We start from the raw sequence: 26660 nt of genomic DNA, 5'->3' as shown, positions 1-26660 counted from the left end.
GAAATGACACCTGAACGCAGCAGGTTTTGATGTCCATTTGATTTGTTTTGTTCTGATGAAGGCAATTCACCTTGTCCACTTGTTTGAATGGTGTTAGCTCCACGCTGAGTAGGTTCCATGTTTGTGTTTTTGTGATTCATAGTTCGACTGTACATCTAGATCTAGTCTAGATATGTTTCAAAGTTTGACGGTAGATATGTTTACAGTGTTGTGTTGTAAGCTTTGTTTTGATTCCACAGACTTGCTTATGTTGAACTTTTAAATTTATTTATTTTTTGGTAAAAAGTAAAGATATTAATTAGCTGTGGAGGAAATGCCATGTCATTTGTCATGAGAGAATGCTGTCAATCGGCACATGAATGACAGTGTATTGATTTAATATGTTAATTTGAAATGAATTAACATGTATTTGTTGATGTATTAGGGAAGTTGACATTTTGAGATGACATGCTGAAATGACATGCTGAGATGACATGCTGAGATGACATGCCGTTATAAATAGGATCTGTACCAGATCACACCAACAGGCTGAATGTTGTGGGACAGGCGGGGTTTGAACCCACTTCCCCTCGTTCTCACTGTTCTAGTCCTTGCCACACTGCCAGGTGAAACACACTGGGGTTGCGTGAGATTACCTCACTTTTAGTGAGGTAATCTCATTTTTCTCTCGGTTCACTTTTTGGGTCACATTTTGTCACTCTTTTTTTGTCTCACCATTTAGTTTGTCTCACCATTTAGTTTGTCTCACCATTTAGTTTGTCTCACCATTTAGTTTGTCTCACCATTTAGTTTGTCGCACCATTTAGTATGTCTCACCATTTAGTTTGTCTCACCATTTAGTTTGTCTCACCATTTTGTTTGTCTCTCCATTTAGTTTGTCTCACCATTTAGTTTGTCTCACCGTTTAGTTTGTCTGACCACAGGTCACGTGACGGCCAACACCCTGATCACGCGACCTGGCCTGTCAGACACCCAGTGCGCAGGCGCGTGTGTTGATGAGAAGGAGATCGACTGCCGCTACTACAAGTTCAACAAGGTCAAGGAGTCTTGCGTCCTGTCTGCAGAACCGGATGTAGCGGTGCCGGATATGAGGAAGGTGGACAAGCCAGGTGAGCCTAGAACCTAAGGCAGGTGAGCCTAGAACCTAAGGCAGGTGAGCCTTGAACTTTATACCAGGTAATGACCTTTAAGCATCATATATGAAGACTTACATAAACACCTGTATGAGCACCTGTATGAGCACATGTATGAGCACCTGTATAAACACCTGTATAAGCACATGTATGAGCACCTGTATGAGCACCTGTATGGACACCTGCATGAGCACCTGTATAAGCACCTGTATGAGCACCTGTATGAGCACCTATATGAACACCTGTATGAGTACATGTATGAGCACCTGCATGAGCACCTGCATGAGCACCTGTCTGAGCACCTGTATGAACACCTGTATGAGCACCTGTATAAGCACCTGTATGAGCACCTGTATGAGTACATGTATGAGCACCTGCATGAGCACCTGCATGAGCACCTGTCTGAGCACCTGTATGAACACCTGTATGAGCACCTGTATAAGCACCTGTATAAGCACCTGTATGAGCACCTGTATGAGCACCTGTATGAGCACCTGTATGAGCGCCTGTATGAGCACCTGTATGAGCACCTGTACATGCACCTGTATGAGCACCTGTATGAGCACCTGTATGAGCACCTGTATGAGCACCTGTATGAGCACCTGTATGAGCACCTATATGAACACCTGTATGAGTACATGTATGAGCACCTGCATGAGAACCTGCATGAGCACCTGTATGAGCTCCTGTATGAGCACCTGTATGAGCGCCTGTATGAGCACCTGTATGAGCACCTGTACATGCACCTGTATGAGCACCTGTATGAGCACCTGTATGAGCACCTGTATGAGCACCTGTATGAGCACCTGTATGAGCACCTGTATGAGCACCTGTATGAGCACCTGTACATGCACCTGTATGAGCACCTGTATGAGCACCTGTATGAGCACCTGTATGAGCACCTGTATGAGCACCTGTATGAGCACCTGTATGAGCACCTGTATGAGTACCTGTATGAGCACCTGTATAAGCACCTGTACATGCACCTGTATGATCACCTGTATGAGCACCTGCATGAGCACCTGTATGAGCACCTGTATGAGCACCTGTATGAGCGCCTGTATGAGCACCTGTATGAGCACCTGTACATGCACCTGTATGAGCACCTGTATGAGCACCTGTATGAGCACCTGTATGAGCACCTGTATGAGCACCTGTACATGCACCTGTATGAGCACCTGTATGAGCACCTGTATGAGCACCTGTATGAGCACCTGTATGAGCACCTGTATGAGCACCTGTATGAGCACCTGTATGAGCACCTGTATGAGCACCTGTATGAGCACCTGTATGAGCACCTGTATGAGCACCTGTATGAGCACCTGTATGATCACCTGTATGATCACCTGTATGATCACCTGTATGATCACCTGTATGATCACCTGTATGAGCACCTGTATGAGTACCTGTATGAGCACCTGCATAAGCACCTGTATGAGCACCTGTATGTTCCAGAGGTTGGCCCCATCAAGAAACCAGCGTCCTCGTGGATCGAACAGCTACAGGCGCGTGTCTTGGCCCTGGAGCAGAGGAATATTGATGTCAAGGTCAGTGCTGGATGAAGTTCAAGGTCAGATTATGCCAGATGATCGACGGATGGTAAACTAAAACCAGCTGACAAACAGGCACACATCATTATAAATCAAAACGTTAAGAGAAATGTAAAATCTGTACCATCTCTTTTTTAGTTGCTTATTTCTTTTAGAGCAAAGAGATTTTTCCCGATGAAATTTATGATTTTCTCTTAGATCTGATTGTATCATCAACCCCGGTCCCAAATAAAATAAAAAGCTTTTATTTCTCTTTTTTGTTGCGTCCGTCCTACACCTTCTCCCTACATGTTCTTGTGACAAATTATTGTTCATCATGTTCGGTGTTTCCCCCCCCCCTCTCCCCCCTCCCCACCTGACAGAACCTCCACAAGGAGACAACAGAGTTGAGGGCAGAAGTGGCGGCTTTGAAAAATTCACGGGCTTTGACTCACCATCTCCTGAGGACAACTAAGGAGCAGACGGATCAGAACATTGCTGGTAGGTCACGTGGTACACACTGTCTGTCTGTCCGTCTGTCCGTCTGTCCGTCTGTCCGTCTGTCCGTCTGTCCGTCTGTCCGTCTGTCCGTCTGTCCGTCTGTCCGTCTGTCCGTCTGTCCGTCTGTCCGTCTGTCCGTCTGTCCGTCTGTCCGTCTGTCCGTCTGTCCGTCTGTCCGTCTGTCCGTCTGTCCGTCTGTCTGTCTGTCTGTCTGTCTGCCTGTCTGCCTGTCTGTCTGTATCTAGCCTCCAACATTCCACCCACAGCTGAAGACGAGAAAACGGAAGTGCTGAAATCTGAGACTAAGCGGGTCGAGGACGCGGTCATGACCTTGGGCGAGCTTCAGAAGACCTTCAGTGACAAGGTCAGAAAGGTCAACGAGGAAGAGAAGGGCACAAGTCTCACAGTGGCAATGGTAATTGGTGACGTCATAGTGTACCCACTACCCAGTCGCCATCACTACCACATCTACCACCACACCATCACCATCACCACCACTACACACCTAACACCATCACCATCACCACCACACACCTCACACCATCACCACCACTACAACCTAACACCATCACCATCACCATCACAACACACCTAAAACCATCACCACCACTACACACCTAACACCATCACCATCACCACCACACACCTCACACCATCACCACCACTACAACCTAACACCTAACACCATCACCACCTTTACAACCTAACACCATCACCACCACTATACACCTAACACCATCACCACCACTGCAACCTAACACCATCACCACCACTATACACCTAACACCATCACCACCACTATACACCTAACACCATGACCACCACTATACACCTAACACCTTCACCACCACTATACACCTAACACCATCACCACCACTATACACCTAACACCATGACCACCACTATAACCTAACACCATCACCACCACTATACACCTAACACCATCACCACCACTACAACCTAACACCATCACCACCTTTACAACCTAACACCATCACCACCACTATACACCTAACATCATCACCACCACTACATGCATAACACCATCACCACCATCACCACCACCACCACAACCTAACACCATGACCACCACTACAACCTAACACCATGACCACCACCACAACCTAACACCATGACCACCACTATACACATAACACCATCACCACCACTACAAACCACCACTACAACCTAACACCATGACCACCACTACACACCTAACACCATGACCACCACTATACACCTAACACCATGACCACCACTATACACCTAACACCTTCACCACCACTATACACCTAACACCATCACCACCACTATACACCTAACACCATGACCACCACTATAACCTAACACCATCACCACCACTATACACCTAACACCATCACCACCACTACAACCTAACACCATCACCACCTTTTCAACCTAACACCATCACCACCACTATACACCTAACACCATCACCACCACTACATGCATAACACCATCACCACCACCACCACAACCTAACACCATGACCACCACTACAACCTAACACCATGACCACCACTACAACCTAACACCATCACCACCTTTACAACCTAACACCATCACCACCACTATACACCTAACATCATCACCACCACTACATGCATAACACCATCACCACCATCACCACCACCACCACAACCTAACACCATGACCACCACTACAACCTAACACCATGACCACCACCACAACCTAACACCATGACCACCACTATACACCTAACACCATCACCACCACTACAAACCACCACTACAACCTAACACCATGACCACCACTACACACCTAACACCATGACCACCACTAAACACCTAACACCATGACCACCACTAAACACCTAACACCATCACCACCACTACACACCTAACACCATGACCATCACTACAACCTAACACCATGACCACCACTAAACACCTAACACCATGACCACCACTACAAACCACCACTAAACACCTAACACCATCACCACCACTATACACCTAACACCATCACCACCACTAAACACCTAACACCATGACCACCACTAAACACCTAACACCATGACCCCCACTACAACCTAACACCATCACCACCACTATACACCTAACACCATCACCACCACTAAACACCTAACACCATGACCCCCACTACAACCTAACACCATCACCACCACTATACACCTAACACCATCACCACCACTAAACACCTAACACCATGACCACCACTAAACACCTAACACCATGACCCCCACTACAACCTAACACCATCACCACCACTATACACCTAACACCATCACCACCACTAAACACCTAACACCATGACCCCCACTACAACCTAACACCATCACCACCACTAAACACCTAACACCATCACCACCACTAAACACCTAACACCATGACCACCACTAAACACCTAACACCACGACCACCCCAGCTGTCCCAGTCAGCTAAGGATATGAGGGCCAGTATCAGAGAGCTAGCCACGTCAACATCTGACCTGAAGAACGGCCTGACCTCGGTCAAAAGGTTGACCTCAGAGTTGGAGGTCAGATTCGCTGGTCTATCTGCTGACGTCATGGAGAAAGTGGCTACCATAGATACGGTAAATAATAGACAGCACCAACACACCGACGCAATGACACACTGATATACTACGTGATGACACGCTGACACACTGACACACTGACATACCGGCACACTGACATACTGATATACTAAGTGATGACATACTGACACACCGAGTACTGGCCCACGGACACCCTGACAGACTAATACACCGACACATCGACACACCGACAAATTTAGCACTGCACTGTAACTGAGTATTAAATGCCTACCTGCCCTACAACTTGTATGACCAGATGACTAAATGTCCTAAAATATCCTAAAATGACAAGATGATTACATGTGCTAAAATGTCCTAAAATGACCAGATGATTAAATGTCCTAAAATATCCTAAAATGACCAGATGATTACATGTGCTAAAATGTCCTAAAATGACCAGATGATTAAATGTCCTAAAATGTCCTAAAATGACCAGATGACTATACGTCCTAAAATGTCCTAAAATGACCAGATGACTAAATGTCCAAAAATGTCCTAAAATGACCAGATGACTATACGTCCTAAAATGTCCTAAAATGACCAGATGACTAAATGTCCAAAAATGTCCTAAAATGACCAGATGACTATACGTCCTAAAATGTCCTAAAATGACCAGATGACTATACGTCCTAAAATGTCCTAAAATGACCAGATGACTAAATGTCCAAAAATGTCCTAAAATGACCAGATGACTATACGTCCTAAAATGTCCTAAAATGACCAGATGACTAAATGTCCAAAAATGTCCTAAAATGACCAGATGACTATACGTCCTAAAATGTCCTAAAATGACCAGATGACTATACGTCCTAAAATGTCCTAAAATGACCAGATGACTAAATGTCCAAAAATGTCCTACAGCTGGTGGGACCAGAGCTGAAGGAGATGAGAGACTCCCAGGCGACCCTAGCAGAAGCCCTCAGTCTGCTGACCAAAAAAATAATGTCCTTGACCCCCAGAATTCCAGCCCTCCAGGTGATTGCATGTTGTGTATACCTGATGTGTACCTGATGTGTAGCTGATGTGTAGCTGATGTGTACCTGATGTGTAGCTGATGTGTAGCTGATGTGTATCTGATGTGTAGGTGTTGTGTACCTGATGTGTAGCTGATGTGTACCTGATGTGTACCTGGTGTGTACCTGATGTGTACCTGATGTGTAGGTGTTGTGTACCTGATGTGTACCTGATGTGTACCTGATGTTTACATGACGTGTACCTGATGTGTACCTGACGTGTAGGTGTTGTGTACCTGATGTGTACCTGATGTGTACCTGATGTTTACATGACGTGTACCTGATGTGTACCTGACGTGTATCTGACGTGTTTGTGTTATGTTTGACTTTCTACACAACAGCCCGTGTTATTTCTAGACCCAATCTGCTTATATTGAACCTTAGAACACCTGTTTCTCTTGACCTTGACCTGATATTTGTTGCCCCAGAAACAACTGAACAAGAAGGAGGGCATGCTGGCTGTGGTGACGAAGAAGATGGAGAGTCTGGACAGTCAGATCGACTTCCTCAATGAGAGGCTGCGCTTCTCAGAGAAACAGCTGCGGAAAGTTATAGATCCGGGGGTGAGTGGAGGGGTCGACACGGGGTGAGTGGAGGGGTCGACACGGGGTGAGTAGAGGGGTTGACCCGGGGTGAGTGGAGGGGTCGACACGGGGTGAGTGGAGGGGTCGACACGGGGTGAGTGGAGGGGTTGACCCGGGGTGGGGGTCATACCGATAGCATTCTTTTAGGAAACAGCTGTGGAAAGTTATATCCACCATCAGACACTACATGAATGTTTGGAACTTTAGTTGCATCCAACAAATTGTTTGGAACTTTTGTTGCATCCGACAAAGGAACTTTTGTTGCATCCAACAAATTGTTTGGAACTTTTGTTGCATCCACAAATTGTTTGGAACTTTTGTTGCATCAAACAAATTGTATGGAACTTTTGCTGCATCCAACAAATTTTTTAGAACTTTTGCTGCATCCAACAAATTTTTTAGAAATTTTGCTGCATCCAACAAATTGTTTGGGACTTTTGTTGCATCAAACAAATAATTGTTTGGACCTTTTGCTGCATCCAACAATTTGTTTGGAACTTATGGCGCAACTACAAATTGCTTGGAACTTTTGTTGCATACATCAAATTATTTGTTTCCAGTCCAAGATAAACCTGGAACAACGCCGAATCTTGACCTACTTACGGGGGCAGGTGGCATCGGTGCAGGACAATCAGAAGAGAATTGAGAACGACATTCTAGGTAAGGTCAAAGGTCAACTGCGCTAAACAATGACGACATTCTAGGTAAGGTCAAAAATCAACTGTGCTAAACAATGACGACATTCTAGGTAAGGTCAAAGGTCAACTGTGCTAAACAATGACGACATTCTAGGTAAGGTCAAAGGTCAACTGTGCTAAACAATGACGACATTCTAGGTAAGGTCAAAGGTCAACTGTGCTAAACAATGACGACATTCTAGGTAAGGTCAAAGGTCAACTGTGCTAAACAATGACGACATTCTAGATAAGGTCAAATGTCAACTGTGCTAAACAATGACGACATTCTAGATAAGGTCAAAGGTCAACTGTGCTAAACAATGACGACATTCTAGGTAAGGTCAAAGGTCAACTGTGCTAAACAATGACGACATTCTAGGTAAGGTCAAAGGTCAACTGTGCTAAACAATGACGACATTCTAGGTAAGGACAAAAGGTCAACTGTGCTAAACAATCACGACATTCTAGGTAAGGTCAAAGGTCAACTGTGCTAAACAATGACGACATTCTAGATAAGGTCAAAGGTCAACTGTGCTAAACAATGACGACATTCTAGATAAGGTCAAAGGTCAACTGTGCTAAACAATGACGACATTCTAGATAAGGTCAAAGGTCAACTGTGCTAAACAATGACGACATTCTAGGTAAGGTCAAAGGTCAACTGTGCTAAACAATTGCGACATTCTAGATAAGGTCAAAGGTCAACTGTGCTAAACAATGACGACATTCTAGATAAGGTCAAAGGTCAACTGTGCTAAACAATGACGACATTCTAGATAAGGTCAAAGGTCAACTGTGCTAAACAATGACGACATTCTAGATAAGGTCAAAGGTCAACTGTGCTAAACAATGACGACATTCTAGGTAAGGTCAAAGGTCAACTGTGCTAAACAATGACGACATTCTAGATAAGGTCAAAGGTCAACTGTGCTAAACAATCACGACATTCTAGGTAAGGTCAAAGGTCAACTGTGCTAAACAATGACGACATTCTAGGTAAGGTCAAAGGTCAACTGTGCTAAACAATCACGACATTCTAGGTAAGGTCAAAGGTCAACTGTGCTAAACAATCACGACATTCTAGGTAAGGTCAAAGGTCAACTGTGCTAAACAATGACGACATTCTAGGTAAGGTCAAAGGTCAACTGTGCTAAACAATCACGACATTCTAGGTAAGGTCAAAGGTCAACTGTGCTAAACAATCACGACATTCTAGGTAAGGTCAAAGGTCAACTGTGCTAAACAATGACGACATTCTAGGTAAGGACAAAGGTCAACTGTGCTAAACAATCACGACATTCTAGGTAAGGTCAAAGGTCAACTGTGCTAAACAATGACGACATTCTAGGTAAGGACAAAGGTCAACTGTGCTAAACAATCACGACATTCTAGGTAAGGTCAAAGGTCAACTGTGCTAAACAATGACGACATTCTAGGTAAGGACAAAAGGTCAACTGTTCTCATTTTTTACTGACTCCATATTCCCTTGCCCTTGTATAGTTGAGATATCTGACCGCACGCACCTGTACAAGGAACTGGCCAGTCTCAAGGTCTCAAGGAAAGCCATAGTGGACAAAGTGGTCAGTCTAGAGATGGCTGTCCGAAATTTCAGATCCAGCATAAGAAAGTTAGCCGTGGAGGGGGTGAGTAGACACCACAGAACCGACGGCAGCATTTATTACCTCCACCGTGTACTCTACACAATACAAGCTAATCATTGTCTAGCCTAATCCACCACCTGACCTCCACCTAATCCACCACCTAATCCACCACCTAACCTCCAACTAATCCACCACCTAATCCACCACCTAACCTCCACCTAATCCACCACATAATCTCCACCTAATCCACCACCTAACCTCAACCTAATCCACCACCTAACCTCCACCTAATCCACCATCTAACATCCACCTAATCCACCACCTGACCTCCACCCAATCCACCACCTAACCTCCACCCAATCCACCATCTGACCTGCACCTAATCCACCACATAACCTCCACCTAATCCACCACATAACCTCCACCCAATCCACCACATAACCTCCACCCAATCCACCACATAACCTCCACCTAATCCACCACATAACCTCCACCCAATCCACCACATAACCTCCACCTAATCCACCACTTAACCTCCACCTAATCCACCACATAACCTCCACCCAATCCACCACATAACCTCCACCCAATCCACCCCATAACCTCCACCTAATCCACCACCTAACCTCCAACTAATCCACCACATAACCTCCACCCAATCCACCACCTGACCTCCACCTAATCCACCACCTAACCTCCACCTAATCCACCACCTAACCTCCACCTAATCCACCACCTGACCTCCACCTAATCCACCACCTAATCCACCACTTAACCTCCAACTAATCCACCACCTAACCTCCACCTAATCCACCACCTAATCTCCACCTAATCCACCACCTGACCTCCACCTAATCCACCACCTAACCTCCACCTAATCCACCACCTAACCTCCACCTAATCCACCACCTAACATCCACCTAATCCACCACCTAACATCCACCTAATCCACCACCTAACCTCCACCTAATCCACCACCTAACCTCCACCTAATCCACCACATAACCTCCAACTAATCCACCACCTAACCTCCACCTAATCCACCACCTGACCTCGACCTAATCCACCACCTAACCTCCTCCTAATCCACCACCTAACCTCCAACTAATCCACCCCATAACCTCCACCTAATCCACCCCATAACCTCCACCTAATCCACCACCTAACCTCCACCTAATCCACCACCTAACCTCCACCTAATCCACCACCTAACCTCCAACTAATCCACCACCTAACCTCCACCTAATCCACCACCTAACCTCCACCTAATCCACCACCTAACCTCCAACTAATCCACCCCATAACCTCCACATAATCCACCACCTAACCTCCACCTAATCCACCACCTAACCTCCAACCAATCCACCCCATAACCTCCACCTAATCCACCACCTAATCCACCTAATCCACCATCTATCCCCCCCCCCGTGCACCCAGCCCAAAGGTCGTCTGGTGACCAACATACTAAACAGGCAAGTGGCGGCCCTGAGGAGTCTGAAGAAGCTCCGAGACACGCAGGTGGACATCCAGAACTCGCTGGTCAAGTACAAGCTGACCCTGCTCAAGACGCACGAGGAGCTGATGGAGAGGGACCGGAAGCGGGCCATCAGTGACGTGGCGCTCAGGAAGCTCCAAACTAAGCTCATGGAGCTTTACAGCAAAATGGAGCGGGCCCTGTCCACTAGTGTAAGTCATTCGTTTGTTTACAACTGACCTCTGACCCCGTCCAATGTTTGTTTACAGCTGACCTTTGACCCCGTCCAATGTTTGTTTACAGCTGACCTTTGACCCCTAGCTCCGTCCAATGTTTGTTTATAGCTGACCTTTGACCCCGTCCAATGGTTGTTTACAGCTGACCTTTGACCCCGTCCAATGGTTGTTTACAGCTGACCTTTGACCCCGTCCAATGTTTGTTTACAGCTGACCTCCGACGAAATGACCAAGCTGGTCAAGCAGCAGAAGGAGACGATGGTCAAGATCGCCATCATGGAGAAGCTGCAGCAGGAGCTTCAGCGGGAGATCGACAACTACAGGAGGTCAAAGGGCGCGGCAGGTGCCAAGCAGGACGAGCAGCGCAGGGAGCAGGAGACTGAGACCAAGAAGATGGCGGAGATCAGGGCCCAAACCATGGAGCTTTACAACACGCTCAACTCTAAGCTGGTACAGCTCTCTCTCTCTCTCTCTCTCTCTCTCTCTCTCTATCAGGGCCCAAACCATGGAGCTTTACAACACGCTCAACTCTAAGCTGGTACAGCTCTCTCTCTCTCTCTCTCTCTGACACAGCTCTCTCTTTCTGTGTAAGGTTTTCTCTCTCTGTATGTATGTATGTCTCTCTCTCTCTGTGTATGACGCTCTCTTTCTAAGAACCCCTCCAGATGTTCAGATAATGAACCCCTCCAAATGTTCAGATAATGAACCCCTCCAAATGTTCAGATAATGAACCCCTCCAAATGTTCAGATAATGAACCCCTCCAATTGTTCAGATAATGAACCCCTCCAAATGTTCAGATAATGAACACCTCCAAATGTTCAGATAATGAACCCCTCCAAATGTTCAGATAATGAACCCCTCCAAATGTTCAGATAATGAACCCCTCCAAATGTTCAGATAATGAACCCCTCCAAATGTTCAGATAATGAACCCCTCCAAATGTTCAGATAATGAACCCCTCCAAATGTTCAGATAATGAACCCCTCCAAATGTTCAGATAATGAACCCCTCCAAATGTTCAGATAATGAACCCCTCCAAATGTTCAGATAATGAACCCCTCCAAATGTTCAGATAATGAACCCCTCCAAATGTTCAGATAATGAACCCCTCCAAATGTTCAGATAATGAACCCCTCCAAATTCCCACCGACAGGAACAGCTGGAGTCGTCAGATGCTTTAGAAAAACTTGCAGACATCGCCAAGTCTCAGGACACAGTGGTCAAGTCTCTAGCAGACTACAAGTAAGTAGGTCAAGTGGTCAAGTCTCTAGCAGACTACAAGTAAGTAGGTCAAGTGGTCAAGTCTCTAGCAGACTACAAGTAAGTAGGTCAAGTGGTCAAGTCTCTAGCAGACTACAAGTAAGTAGGTCAAGTGGTCAAGTCTCTAGCAGACTACAAGTAAGTAGGTCAAGTCTCTAGCAGACTACAAGTAAGTAGGTCAAGTCTCTAGCAGACTACAAGTAAGTAGGTCAAGTGGTCAAGTCTCTAGCAGACTACAAGTAAGTAGGTCAAGTCTCTAGCAGACTACAAGTAAGTAGGTCAAGTGGTCAAGTCTCTAGCAGACTACAAGTAAGTAGGTCAAGTCTCTAGCAGACTACAAGTAAGTAGGTCAAGTCTCTAGCAGACTACAAGTAAGTAGGTCAAGTGGTCAAGTCTCTAGCAGACTACAAGTAAGTAGGTCAAGTGGTCAAGTCTCTAGCAGACTACAAGTAAGTAGGTCAAGTATCTAGCAGACTACAAGTAAGTAGGTCAAGTGGTCAAGTCTCTAGTTAGCTTGACAGATGTCTCATACAAATTTAAATAGAAATGTTAAAAAAAATAAAAAATTTAAGAAATATTCTAAACAAATATTCAAATAAAAATGTTCTATACAAATGTGCCAATAGAAATGTTCTATACAAATGTGCCAATAGAAATGTTCTATACAAATGTGCCAATAGAAATGTTCTATACAAATGTGCCAATAGAAATGTTCTATACAAATGTGCCAATGTTACAGGTACTCCCTGCAACAGACTCAGTCAGAAGTGGCGGCACAGAGAGAGCTCCAGAAGAAGGAGGCCCAGAGTACAGCAGTCCTACATCAGGAGCTGGAGGACCTACACAAGTCTATGGCCTCAGTCCTGGGACCTCAGGTGAGGACTGCCACGTGACCTACACGTTAAGTACACACCTGACCTACACACCTGACCTACACATACAGTACACACCTGACCTACACATCCAGTACACACCTGACCTACACATCCAGTACACACCTGACCTACACATCGAGTACACACCTGACCTACACACATGACCTACACATCCAGTACACACATGACCTACACATCCAGTACACACCTGACCTACACATCCAGTACACACCTGACCTACACATCGAGTACACACCTGACCTACACACATGACCTACACATCCAGTACACACATGACCTACACATCCAGTACACACCTGACCTACACATCCAGTACACACCTGACCTACACATCCAGTACACACCTGACCTACACATCCAGTACACACCTGATCCATACATCCAGTACACATCTGACCTACACATCCAGAACACACCTGACCTACACATCCAGTACACACCTGACCTACTCATCCAGTACACAACTGACCTACACATCCAGTACACACCTGACATACACATCCAGTACACACCTGACCTACACATCCAGTACACACCTGACCTACACATCCAGTACACAACTGACCTACACATCCAGAACACACCTGACCTACACATCCAGTACACACCTGACCTACTCATCCAGTACACAACTGACCTACACATCCAGTACACACCTGACATACACATCCAGTACACACCTGACCTACACACCTGACCTACACATCGAGTACACACCTGACCTACACATCCAGTACACACCTCACCTACACATCCAGTACACACCTGACCTATATCCTGACCTACACATCCAGTACACACCTGACCTTCTACCTGTCCCATCCTAACAGGGTCTGCCAGAGATGCAGGTAGACAATGCCGACCTGCCGTTAACAGAGTAAATGCTCAGGTGAGAAAATATATGCTCTCAGCTGTCATACACACACACATAGCTGTCAACTCACACACACACACACACACATAAACACAAAACTGCTCCCTCACACACACACTAACACAAAGGTGTCACCACACACACACACACTAACACAAAGGTGTCACCACACACACACACACACACAAAGCTGTCACCACACACACACAAAGCTGTCACCACACACACAGCGATATTTTGACTTGGAATGTTGACATCATCATGTACGATTGACTTGACGGGAGGGAGGTGTATGAGTGGAGGGGGTCAAAACGGCCAATGACAAAGCGGCCCTGTCAAACCTACTCCGACAAAACGGCCCCGACATAAGAGCCCCGTCAAATCGACCCCGTCAAAAGGGCCATCGACAAAAGGACCCCGTCATAACGGTAACGGTAATTATAGGATACAAGCCGTAAAGGACCATAACATGTGTGTTTAGTAATCAGCATATACCCGGCATTGCCCACCCTAACCACACCCAACCAAAACAAAAACACACAAAAAAGCAAACATAACACAAACGCATACACAAATACAAACACAAACGAAAACACAAACACAAACGCAAACACAAACACAAACACAAAGAAAACACAAACACAAATGCAAACGCAAGCAAAAAACCAAACGAAAACAAACCAAATCCAAACGCAAACACAAACCCAACCACCAACGTAAACCCAACCCAAACACAAAGAAAGCACATAAGCCAACTTAAACGCAAAGTGCTCCCAGTCTAGCACGGGACGTCAGGTTGCACCATGCTGGGGCGCCGGCAGAACCGCCTGTTTCAACTTAGTAAATGACTATAGTACCCCAACTTCGTCATAGTCTTTTGCACTCACTTAAACGAACGTAGGCGCCATAGCGAACACGGGAAGGCCAGGGCCGCCAAATACCACTCTGTCGGGGCGCCGGAGGACGCCCGGAATAGATTCACTTAAAGACTATAGTAACATTTCTTATCAATAGTCTATTTTAAAACGAAATTATGCACCATAGCGCTCACATGATAGCCCAGGGGCGCCAAATCGAAGTACGCCGGGACGCCGGCGTACGCGCCTGTTTCAATTTAGTGAACAATTACAATACCCCAAGCTTATCCGCAAACGGAAAGTAGTAAACATAGAGGATATTTAGGAGCGGCTTCTAGACTGTTATTAATTTTTTTAAATAATTAGTAAACAGTACGTTCAGTGTATAAAATAAATTAAAAGCAGTATTTAAAATATGTGTGTTTTACTTACCACATTGCAATTGATCAATCCACGCTAATTATGTAAGTATTTTTTCCCAATACCAAAACAAAGTAATAAAAAATACCCCTCCCCTCCCCTCGGTGTAATGATTTTATAAAGAGAAGTAATTGTGTTTTCCTAATTTATCAAGGGACGTAATAAGTGTTAAATGACTAAATGTAAATAATTTTTCAGACACAATTAGAATTTTTGTGAAGGTGATACATTTTTTAAGATTTTGTTTAATGAACATGCCGACAGTAAAGATATCACTATAAGTTTGAGATTTTGTTTAATGAACATGCCGACAGTAAAGATACCACTATAAGTTTGAGATTTTGTTTAATGAACATGCCGACAGTAAAGGTATCACTATAAGTTTGAGATTTTGTTTAATGGACATGCCGACAGTAAAGTTATCACTATAAGTTTGAAAACATTTTGTTTAATGAACATGCCGACAGTAAAGATATCACTATAAGTTTGAGATTTTGTTTAATGAACATGCCGACAGTAAAGATATCACTATAAGTTTGAGATTTTGTTTAATGAACATGCCGACAGTAAAGATACCACTATAAGTTTGAGATTTTGTTTAATGAACATGCCGACAGTAAAGATACCACTATAAGTTTGAGATTTTGTTTAATGAACATGCCGACAGTAAAGATACCACTATAAGTTTGAAAACATTTTGTTTAATGAACATGCCGACAGTAAAGATATCACTATAAGTTTGAGATTTTGTTTAATGAACATGCCGACAGTAAAGATATCACTATAAGTTTGAGATTTTGTTTAATGAACATGCCGACAGTAAAGATACCACTATAAGTTTGAGATTTTGTTTAATGGACATGCCGACAGTAAATTTATCACTATAAGTTTGAAAAATGAAAATTGTTTTACATCACCTTCAATATTAATTTTTTAAATCGTGAATTTAGACGACGAGCACTTTAGACGTTTAACACTATGAGGATGACATCTATTAAATTCTTATATTCCTTTTTAATCCTCGGTCCACTACATACATAATTGAAAGTTACATATTAGATAATAAAGATTATGGATAACGTGAAAATTAAGGATACACTTGTGGTGGCTATCGTCTTACACAACACAAAACCAATGCAAACGCAAACGCAAAAGACATAAACATAAACAAAAACACAAACGCAACACACAAACACAAAAGAAAAAACAAACAAAAACACAAGGCAAACACAAATGCAAACGTAAAAAATACAACAGAAAACGCAAACGAATAACATAAACGCAACTTAAATACAAACATAAACACATAGTGCTCACAGTCTAAATCGCGCCCGGCCGTGGCGCCGGCGGAACCACCTGATTCAACTTAGACAACGACTATAATACCCTAATTTATCCATAAAATAAACAAAAGTCAATATTTAAAATGTCCGTATTTTACCTATCACGGTGCATTTTATCAATCCATGCTAATTATAATATTCTAACAATAATGCCCTCTTGCACGTCTACAGAATTTGCATTCACATTTTTTTTTATTAGCATGAGTTTGTTGGGTTCTGGAATCTAGGGTATATATATATGTAGCGACAAACAAAGACAACTAACACTATTTAAATATAATAATAACAATAAGATGTTTAATATAAATGTATACAGTAATAAGAATAATAAAAGAGCAAATGGAGTCTACAACATAAAATAACAAGATACTCAACGTCTCCCCGTCCACAGCCACAGCACAACTTCACATCCAGATCTCAACCCCACGTTCCACGTCCACAGCCACACTCCAACAGACTGATTCACACCCTGGCACACGCTCTGACACCCGTCACCTGACACACCTCACGTGAACACCTCTCGCTCCATGTAAACACACTCAACCAAGGGATACAACTATACACCAAAGGGAGGGTACCTGTCGTTCCAGCACACAACACACACACACACAAGCAGGGGACATGTAAGGGACGTAACATCCCTCCCCTCCACCTTCAGATCTCTTTTCCTTAAAGAGATCAAACATCTCTTGTTCCATTAGCCACTGTTGGTGCCCGAGCTCGACTATTTATTCTTCAGCTTTTAGGACGCCTCGCTTTGACCGGTGGGGACAGCGTTTGACTTGTATCCAGCCTGGACAGTTCGGTCCAGAGTGTGGCTTGTATCCAGCCTGGACAGTTCGGTCCAGAGTGTGGCTTGTATCCAGCCTGGACAGTTCGGTCCAGAGTGTGGCTCGCATCCAGCTTTAACATTTCGGTCCTGAGTGTGGACTATGGTTTTCTCCGGCCGGGCACCAAGCTCGTGGTCTGACTATCTCAACCTATGAAGATACATGTGAGAAGCCACAATAAAAAATTTGATTTGCATAATCATTCTATACTGCATCAGTAATACCTTTCTGAAACATTTCTCAATATAATCATATCATAATGCCTCAATAGTAAATTCCTTAATATAATCATACTGTACTCCAACAATAATACATTTCTCAATATCATATACACTAGTTGTCGTAAAACACTCGTGATAGAATGTCTGCTACAAAGTTCTCAGTTCCCTTGATATGTTTCCCAGTACAGGCTAATTCATGTAGAGCAAGGGCCCATCGGTAGATGCGTACGTCGCCATAGATGGTAATCTTTTCTTAAAGGCGATCAAACTTAGTTCCTTTCTCGATAGCCGTTTTAACTACATTAATCATCTCCAGCCCGTAATCATCATACACAGCTTCTGCAAAAAAAAAAAAAAAAAAAGAAAAATTAACATTGATTGAATAAATTATCTTAACAAAAAAAAACTTACCAAGGACACTACCTTTGTAAGGATACGCCTCCAAATTTCGTGCTTTACCTCGCTCTCATATGCGAGTCTTTAAGCCGGGAAAAATCTCCTAACATATCACGCTGAGCTGTGGGACACACCCGTGATATGTGACCAACACCACCGCAGCAATAACACTTGAGATCATCTGACCGTCGATGTACATTTTCAGTACGCCAGTTGCTCGCTCTACTGGTCCCGATGAGACAGTTTCGTTGGCCTGGCTTTCTACAACTATAACAGGCGCCTGTATCTATACCCATACTGCACTCTTTGGCAATATGACCTTGTTCATTGCATTTGTAGCACCGATAAGGTCTTTTGTTGTTTCCATACTCCACGACAGCTCTTTTCTCTGACCTATTTCTCCAAGTAAAGCCGCTATTACTATTGCTATGACAATCCCTGGCATAGTGTCCATAACGTCCACATGTGAAACATTTACTGCTCCGGCTGACCTTCCTAACACCATGCACAGGCTGTACACCAGGGCAAGTGTGGCGTCCTGGAGATCGCGGTGTCGTGTTTAGCCAGGGTATCCTCTCTGCTGTCGAACTAGCAGCGACGTACGGAGGGGTTTGATTTACTGGCCTCGTCACTCTAGCGATTTGCGTGCTCTTATAGTTGTCAATAACTTTAAGATTATCTTCCACACTTACCTTAGCAGCACCATTCAGCCTCTCCAACAGATCACATGTGACCACCGATTTTATCCGATCAACAATCAGGAGGTTCACCAAGTCCTCAAACGTTTCCTTTGTCTCCGACTGCCGGACCCACGCTCTCAACGCGGCTTCTGTGTTGACTGCGAAGCTTCTCATATCGTCGTGTGTTGGTACCAGCTGGTGGAATCTGACCCTATACTTTTCCTCGTTGAAACCTGCGTGCGTGAATAACTTTACCTTTACTGACTCGAAGTCCTGATGCAAGTTCAGTCCCGTCTCAACGAGGAAAGTCTTCAGTTGTCCACTCATCTTGTCCGTCAGAAGGAGCGACCAGTCCTTGGGGTCAATGCCTTGTCTCTTTGCCTGACTCTCAAAATGCCTCACATACGCACCCAGGTCTTCGTCCACCGTCATCGGCGCCACATCCCTCAAGCGGGGTACAGGGTTACATACCTTTGCTACAACCTCGACCTTCGCATCTTCCACCCTCCTCAACTCTTCCTTCACCCACTCCGCCAAACTGTCATCGGTCAGCCCAATTAGCTTTCCCTCCTCCTTCAAATCACTTATTAGCTGTCTTCTGGCACTCCTGGTAGTAGCCATGCTAAACGGACGAGCCCCCAAATGTTGGGTTCTGGAATCTAGGGTATATATATATGTAGCGACAAACAAAGACAACTAACACTATTTAAATATAATAATAACAATAAGATGTTTAATATAAATGTATACAGTAATAAGAATAATAAAAGAGCAAATGGAGTCTACAACATAAAATAACAAGATACTCAACGTCTCCCCGTCCACAGCCACAGCACAACTTCACATCCAGATCTCAACCCCACGTTCCACGTCCACAGCCACACTCCAACAGACTGATTCACACCCTGGCACACGCTCTGACACCCGTCACCTGACACACCTCACGTGAACACCTCTCGCTCCATGTAAACACACTCAACCAAGGGATACAACTATACACCAAAGGGAGGGTACCTGTCGTTCCAGCACACAACACACACACACACAAGCAGGGGACATGTAAGGGACGTAACAGAGTTGAATTTCTTTTTAAATTACCTCCCCTGGCAAAATTATAAAAGATTTTAATTAATTTGTTTTTTTACCTTGCTGTTATTAAAATGTATCTAATTTTTCTAGTAATCTAAGCGAAAGTATTATTTCACATTGAACCGGAGAGGACAGTAACAAGCGGGTTTCTGTTGAATGTAACACTCCTTAATGTTTCTTAAAACATCTTGTAAACACACATCTGTGCGTTAACATTTACATTTTGAGATGGCTTTAAATGGTTGGAGCAAAGCCTAGCCGATATTAGTTTTATATAAAGGATGTTACAGTCAAGATTTGTAAAATATCTTTTGTTACAGTAAAGATTTGTAAAATATCTTTTGTTACAGTAAAGATTTGTAAAATATATTTTGTTACAGCAAGATTTGTAAAATATCTTTTCTTACAGTCAAAATTTGTAAAATATCTTTTTTTACAGATTTGTTGATGTCAGCTGTCAGAAGCTCGCCAGGGGTGAACGACCGGTCGATGGTGTGGATCACTTGACCCCACGTCTAGCAACACGTGGATCACTGTAGCCGTCAACTGTTTGACTGCGCCATGTTCGTGACGTCACTAAGATGGACGTCCAACAGGAACTTCCTAGACCGTGACGTGTGTTGAAGTTTGACTTGCCCCCCCCCCCCCCCCTGCCATTCTAGTCCTACTACGTGTGTACTGTCAGGGTCGGTCAGCTACAGGTGGAGTAGAGTGGAGCGACCATCAATGCTGGACAAGCCTACCTCTCACGAGTTTCTTAACCTATACAATCTCCTATTGTACCAATAAAATCAATTTATGCATCTATACAATCTCCTATTGTACCAATAAAATCAATTTATGCATCTATACAATCTCCTACTGCACCTATACAATTACAATGACCTACTTTATAACTTATGCCCGTCAAGTAGCTTTTAACCCTTTTACAAAATGTATTGTATTGACCACGCCCACTCCATACAAACACGCATTGACCACGCCCACTCCATACAAACACGCATTGACCACGCCCACTGTATACAAACACGCATTGACCACGCCCACTCCATACAAACACGCATTGACCACGCCCACTCCATACAAACACGCATTGACCAGGCCCACCCCATACAAACACGCATTGACCACACCCACTCCATACAAACACGCATTGACCACGTCCACTCCATACAAACACGTATTGATCACGCCCAGCCCCCTGTACATTTAATCTGTTTTTTTTACCGTTGTTATTTTTCGGTCAATTTTTATTTTTTATAAATGTTTTTTTACCAAGTACAATGTCACGTGACTTGTTCATTTCTGTTTAAATCATAAGTCAGCAGGGATAATTGCAATAAAAATAAAACAGACTGTATGTGTGCTTCATGGCTTGATTGGCGTCACTGTGTCCATGATTGACGTCAATGTGTCCATGAATGACGTCACTGTGTCCATGAATGGCGTCACTGTCTCCATGAATGGCGTCACTATGTCCGTGAATGGTGTGACTGTGTCCGTGAATGACGTCACTGTGTCCATGAATGGCGTCATTTTATCCCCTTTGATACCGTTACATTGTTTCGTAAAACACGTTTCTCTTGAAGTTTACTGACGTCGTTTTTGGCCAAGGTCATAAGTTGAGTGAACTTAACGAACTATGGGCTGGCATCAAATGGTAAACATTAGCTAACTTAATCTAACGAACTATGGGCTGGCATCAAATGGTAAACATTAGCTAACTTAATCTAACAAACTATGGGCTGGCATCAAATGGTAAACATTAGCTAACTTAATCTAACAAACTATGGGCTGGCATCAAATGGTAAACATTAGCTAACTTAATCTAACGAACTATGGGCTGGCATCAAATGGTAAACATTAGCTAACTTAATCTAACGAACTATGGGCTGGTATCAAATGGTAAACATTAGCTAACTTAATCTAACCAACTATGGGCTGGCATCAAATGGTAAACATTAGCTAACTTAATCTAACAAACTATGGGCTGGCATCAAACGGTAAACATTAGCTTTCTAAATAAATACATGTGAACACACACGGGAAGACTTTAGAAAATACTATTCTTCAACTCTGGATGGAAAAGAACTGGTTCTTCTACAAAGCTTTCTAATATATTTGATAAACAGGCAAATAAGTTGTATGTTTTAAAGTTTGTTAGTATAACTTTGTTCGTGCATGATTTAAAACATACCTGTATAACCACGTAAAGCTCTAGTAGACTACATTATAACCACGTAAAGCTCTAGTAGACTACATTATAACCACGTAAAGCTCTAGTAGACTACCTATATAACCAAGTAAAGTTATAGTCGACTAATAACAGTAATTGGATCTAGTTTGAGGTTTAGACCAATCACGTCTATTGTAATTCTCCACATTCAAGTAACACAATGTCCAACACTACATGTTGGCTTTAAGTATCTGACATCAACTTAAGCGGGGAGGCATGTTATCTTCTAAGTGTTGTGTCGAGTGTGTAGCAACTGCAGGTGTTAATACTAGTTCACCTGTCTGGTCGAGTGGTCAAACACCTCATGTCCTGTCTGGTCGAGTGGTCAAACACCTCATGTCCTCTCTGGTCGAGTGGTCAAACACCTCATGTCCTGTCTGGTCGAGTGGTCAAACACCTCTTGTCCTCTCTGGTCGAGTGGTCAAACACCTCATGTCCTGTCTGGTCGAGTGGTCAAACACTTACCTCATGTCCTGTCTGGTCGAGTGGTCAAACACCTCATGTCCTGTCTGGTCGAGTGGTCAAACACCTCATGTCCTGTCTGGTCGAGTGGTCAAACACCTCATGTCCTGTCTGGTCGAGTGGTCAAACACCTCATGTCCTGTCTGGTCGAGTGGTCAAACACTTACCTCATGTCCTGCCTGGTCGAGTGGTCAAACACTTACCTCATGTCCTGTCTGGTCGAGTGGTCAAACACTTACCTCATGTCCTGCCTGGTCGAGTGGTCAAACACTTACCTCATGTCCTGTCTGGTCGAGTGGTCAAACACTTACCTCATGTCCTGTCTGGTCGAGTGGTCAAACACTTCATGTCCTGTCTGGTCGAGTGGTCAAACACCTCATGTCCTGTCTGGTCGAGTGGTCAAACACTTACCTCATGTCCTGTCTGGTCGAGTGGTCAAACACTTACCTCATGTCCTGTCTGGTCGAGTGGTCAAACACTTCATGTCCTGTCTGGTCGAGTGGTCAAACACCTCATGTCCTGTCTGGTCGAGTGGTCAAACACCTCATGTCCTGTCTGGTCGAGTGGTCAAACACCTCATGTCCTGTCTGGTCGAGTGGTCAAACACCTCATGTCCTGTCTGGTCGAGTGGTCAAACACTTACCTCATGTCCTGCCTGGTCGAGTGGTCAAACACCTCATGTCCTGTCTGGTCGAGTGGTCAAACACCTCATGTCCTGTCTGGTCGAGTGGTCAAACACCTCATGTCCTGTCTGGTCGAGTGGTCAAACACCTCATGTCCTGTCTGGTCGAGTGGTCAAACACCTCCTGTCCTGTCTGGTCGAGTGGTCAAACACTTACCTCATGTCCTGTCTGGTCGAGTGGTCAAACACCTCATGTCCTGTCTGGTCGAGTGGTCAAACACTTACCTCATGTCCTGTCTGGTCGAGTGGTCAAACACTTACCTCATGTCCTGTCTGGTCGAGTGGTCAAACACTTACCTCATGTCCTGCCTGCTCGAGTGGTCAAACACCTCATGTCCTGTCTGGTCGAGTGGTCAAACACTTACCTCATGTCCTGTCTGGTCGAGTGGTCAAACACTTACCTCATGTCCTGCCTGGTCGAGTGGTCAAACACCTCATGTCCTGTCTGGTCGAGTGGTCAAACACCTCATGTCCTGTCTGGTCGAGTGGTCAAACACTTACCTCATGTCCTGTCTGGTCGAGTGGTCAAACACCTCATGTCCTGTCTGGTCGAGTGGTCAAACACTTACCTCATGTCCTGTCTGGTCGAGTGGTCAAACACTTACCTCATGTCCTGTCTGGTCGAGTGGTCAAAAACTTACCTCATGTCCTGTCTGGTCGAGTGGTCAAACACCTCATGTCCTATCTGGTCGAGTGGTCAAACACCTCATGTCCTGTCTGGTCGAGTGGTCAAACACTTACCTCATGTCCTGTCTGGTCGAGTGGTCAAACACCTCATGTCCTGTCTGAACGAGTGGTCAAACACCTCATGTCCTGTCTGGTCGAGTGGTCAAACACTTACCTCATGTCCTGTCTGGTCGAGTGGTCAAACACTTACCTCATGTCCTGTCTGGTCGAGTGGTCAAACACCTCATGTCCTGTCTGGTCGAATGGTCAAACACCTCATGTCCTGTCTGGTCGAGTGGTCAAACACCTCATGTCCTGTCTAGTCGAGTGGTAAAACACTTACCTCATGTCCTGCCTGGTCGAGTGGTCAAACACTTACCTCATGTCCTGTCTGGTCGAGTGGTCAAACACCTCATGTCCTGTCTGGTCGAGTGGTCAAACACTTCATGTCCTGTCTGGTCGAGTGGTCAAACACCTCATGTCCTGTCTGGTCGAGTGGTCAAACACTTACCTCATGTCCTGTCTGGTCGAGTGGTCAAACACTTACCTCATGTCCTGTCTGGTCGAGTGGTCAAACACTTACCTCATGTCCTGTCTGGTCGAGTGGTCAAACACCTCATGTCCTGTCTGGTCGAGTGGTCAAACACTTACCTCATGTCCTGCCTGGTCGAGTGGTCAAACACCTCATGTCCTGTCTGGTCGAGTGGTCAAACACCTCATGTCCTGTCTGGTCGAGTGGTCAAACACCTCATGTCCTGTCTGGTCGAGTGGTCAAACACCTCATGTCCTGTCTGGTCGAGTGGTCAAACACCTCATGTCCTGTCTGGTCGAGTGGTCAAACACCTCATGTCCTGTCTGGTCGAGTGGTCAAACACCTCATGTCCTGTCTGGTCGAGTGGTCAAACACCTCATGTCCTGTCTGGTCGAGTGGTCAAACACTTACCTCATGTCCTGTCTGGTCGAGTGGTCAAACACCTCATGTCCTGTCTGGTCGAGTGGTCAAACACTTACCTCATGTCCTGTCTGGTCGAGTGGTCAAACACTTACCTCATGTCCTGTCTGGTCGAGTGGTCAAACACTTACCTCATGTCCTGCCTGGTCGAGTGGTCAAACACCTCATGTCCTGTCTGGTCGAGTGGTCAAACACCTCATGTCCTGTCTGGTCGAGTGGTCAAACACCTCATGTCCTGTCTGGTCGAGTGGTCAAACACTTACCTCATGTCCTGTCTGGTCGAGTGGTCAAACACCTCATGTCATGTCTGGTCGAGTGGTCAAACACCTCATGTCCTGTCTGGTCGAGTGGTCAAACACTTACCTCATGTCCTGTCTGGTCGAGTGGTCAAACACTTACCTCATGTCCTGTCTGGTCGAGTGGTCAAACACCTCATGTCCTGCCTGGTCGAGTGGTCAAACACCTCATGTCCTGTCTGGTCGAGTGGTCAAACACCTCATGTCCTGCCTGGTCGAGTGGTCAAACACTTACCTCATGTCCTGTCTGGTCGAGTGGTCAAACACTTACCTCATGTCCTGTCTGGTCGAGTGGTCAAACACCTCATGTCCTGTCTGGTCGAGTGGTCAAACACTTACCTCATGTCCTGTCTGGTCGAGTGGTCAAACACCTCATGTCCTGTCTGGTCGAGTGGTCAAACACTTACCTCATGTCCTGTCTGGTCGAGTGGTCAAACACTTACCTCATGTCCTGTCTGGTCGAGTGGTCAAACACTTACCTCATGTCCTGCCTGGTCGAGTGGTCAAACACCTCATGTCCTGTCTGGTCGAGTGGTCAAACACCTCATGTCCTGTCTGGTCGAGTGGTCAAACACCTCATGTCCTGTCTGGTCGAGTGGTCAAACACTTACCTCATGTCCTGTCTGGTCGAGTGGTCAAACACCTCATGTCCTGTCTGGTCGAGTGGTCAAACACTTACCTCATGTCCTGTCTGGTCGAGTGGTCAAACACTTACCTCATGTCCTGTCTGGTCGAGTGGTCAAACACTTACCTAATGTCCTGTCTGTTCGAGTGGTCAAACACTTACCTCATGTCCTGTCTGGTCGAGTGGTCAAACACTTACCTCATGTCCTGTCAGGTCGAGTGGTCAAATACCTCATGTCCTGTCTGGTCGAGTGGTCAAACACCTCATGTCCTGTCTGGTCGAGTGGTCAAACACCTCATGTCCTGTCTGGTCGAGTGGTCAAACACCTCATGTCCTGTCTGGTCGAGTGGTCAAACACCTCATGTCCTGTCTGGTCGAGTGGTCAAACACTTACCTCACCCCCTGTCCTGTCTGGTCTTACCCCTAAGCTCTAATGAAGGACTTATATAGAAAACTTAGAGATTATTGCCTCTCATCGATATACATAGTCTGGAAGAAACATCCCATTATAAACGGGTCTAAATT

General features: G+C 44.9%; 2 protein-coding genes across 3 annotated transcripts; one reads left to right on the top strand and one right to left on the bottom strand.

The window, feature by feature from the left end:
- The first annotated feature begins 60 nt into the window (after positions 1-60).
- Positions 61-21562, top strand: LOC131935557 (uncharacterized). Its single transcript, XM_059292014.1, has 17 exons — positions 61-108; positions 425-605; positions 924-1109; positions 2589-2680; positions 3046-3163; positions 3430-3578; positions 5594-5761; positions 6626-6739; positions 7206-7340; positions 7922-8021; positions 9539-9681; positions 11077-11325; positions 11560-11799; positions 12504-12592; positions 13350-13485; positions 14337-14395; positions 20656-21562. The coding sequence occupies exons 2-16, from the start codon at positions 533-535 to the stop codon at positions 14385-14387; spliced, it is 2043 nt and encodes a 680-aa protein (XP_059147997.1). The 5' UTR covers positions 61-108; positions 425-532; the 3' UTR covers positions 14388-14395; positions 20656-21562.
- On the bottom strand, positions 17223-20196 carry LOC131935558 (uncharacterized). 2 transcript variants are annotated; one of them, XM_059292016.1, is made up of 2 exons: positions 19140-20196; positions 17223-18390 (listed from the first exon to the last, which is right to left on the bottom strand). In XM_059292016.1, exons 1-2 carry the CDS (start codon positions 19746-19748, stop codon positions 18358-18360), a joined length of 642 nt encoding a protein of 213 aa, XP_059147999.1. In that variant the 5' UTR covers positions 19749-20196; the 3' UTR covers positions 17223-18357. The 2 variants fall into 2 exon arrangements, with proteins under 2 accessions (XP_059147999.1, XP_059147998.1); XM_059292015.1 differs by lacking the exon at positions 17223-18390 and having other exon boundaries at positions 18397-19786; positions 19934-20196.
- Positions 21563-26660: the final 5098 nt, after the last annotated feature.

The sequence above is a fragment of the Physella acuta genome, unplaced genomic scaffold, assembly GCF_028476545.2.
Source record: "Physella acuta isolate Inbredline_101_S28 unplaced genomic scaffold, ASM2847654v3 ptg000148l, whole genome shotgun sequence".
NCBI lineage: Eukaryota > Metazoa > Mollusca > Gastropoda > Physidae > Physella > Physella acuta.
This window is presented reverse-complemented; position numbering and strand designations above follow the sequence as displayed.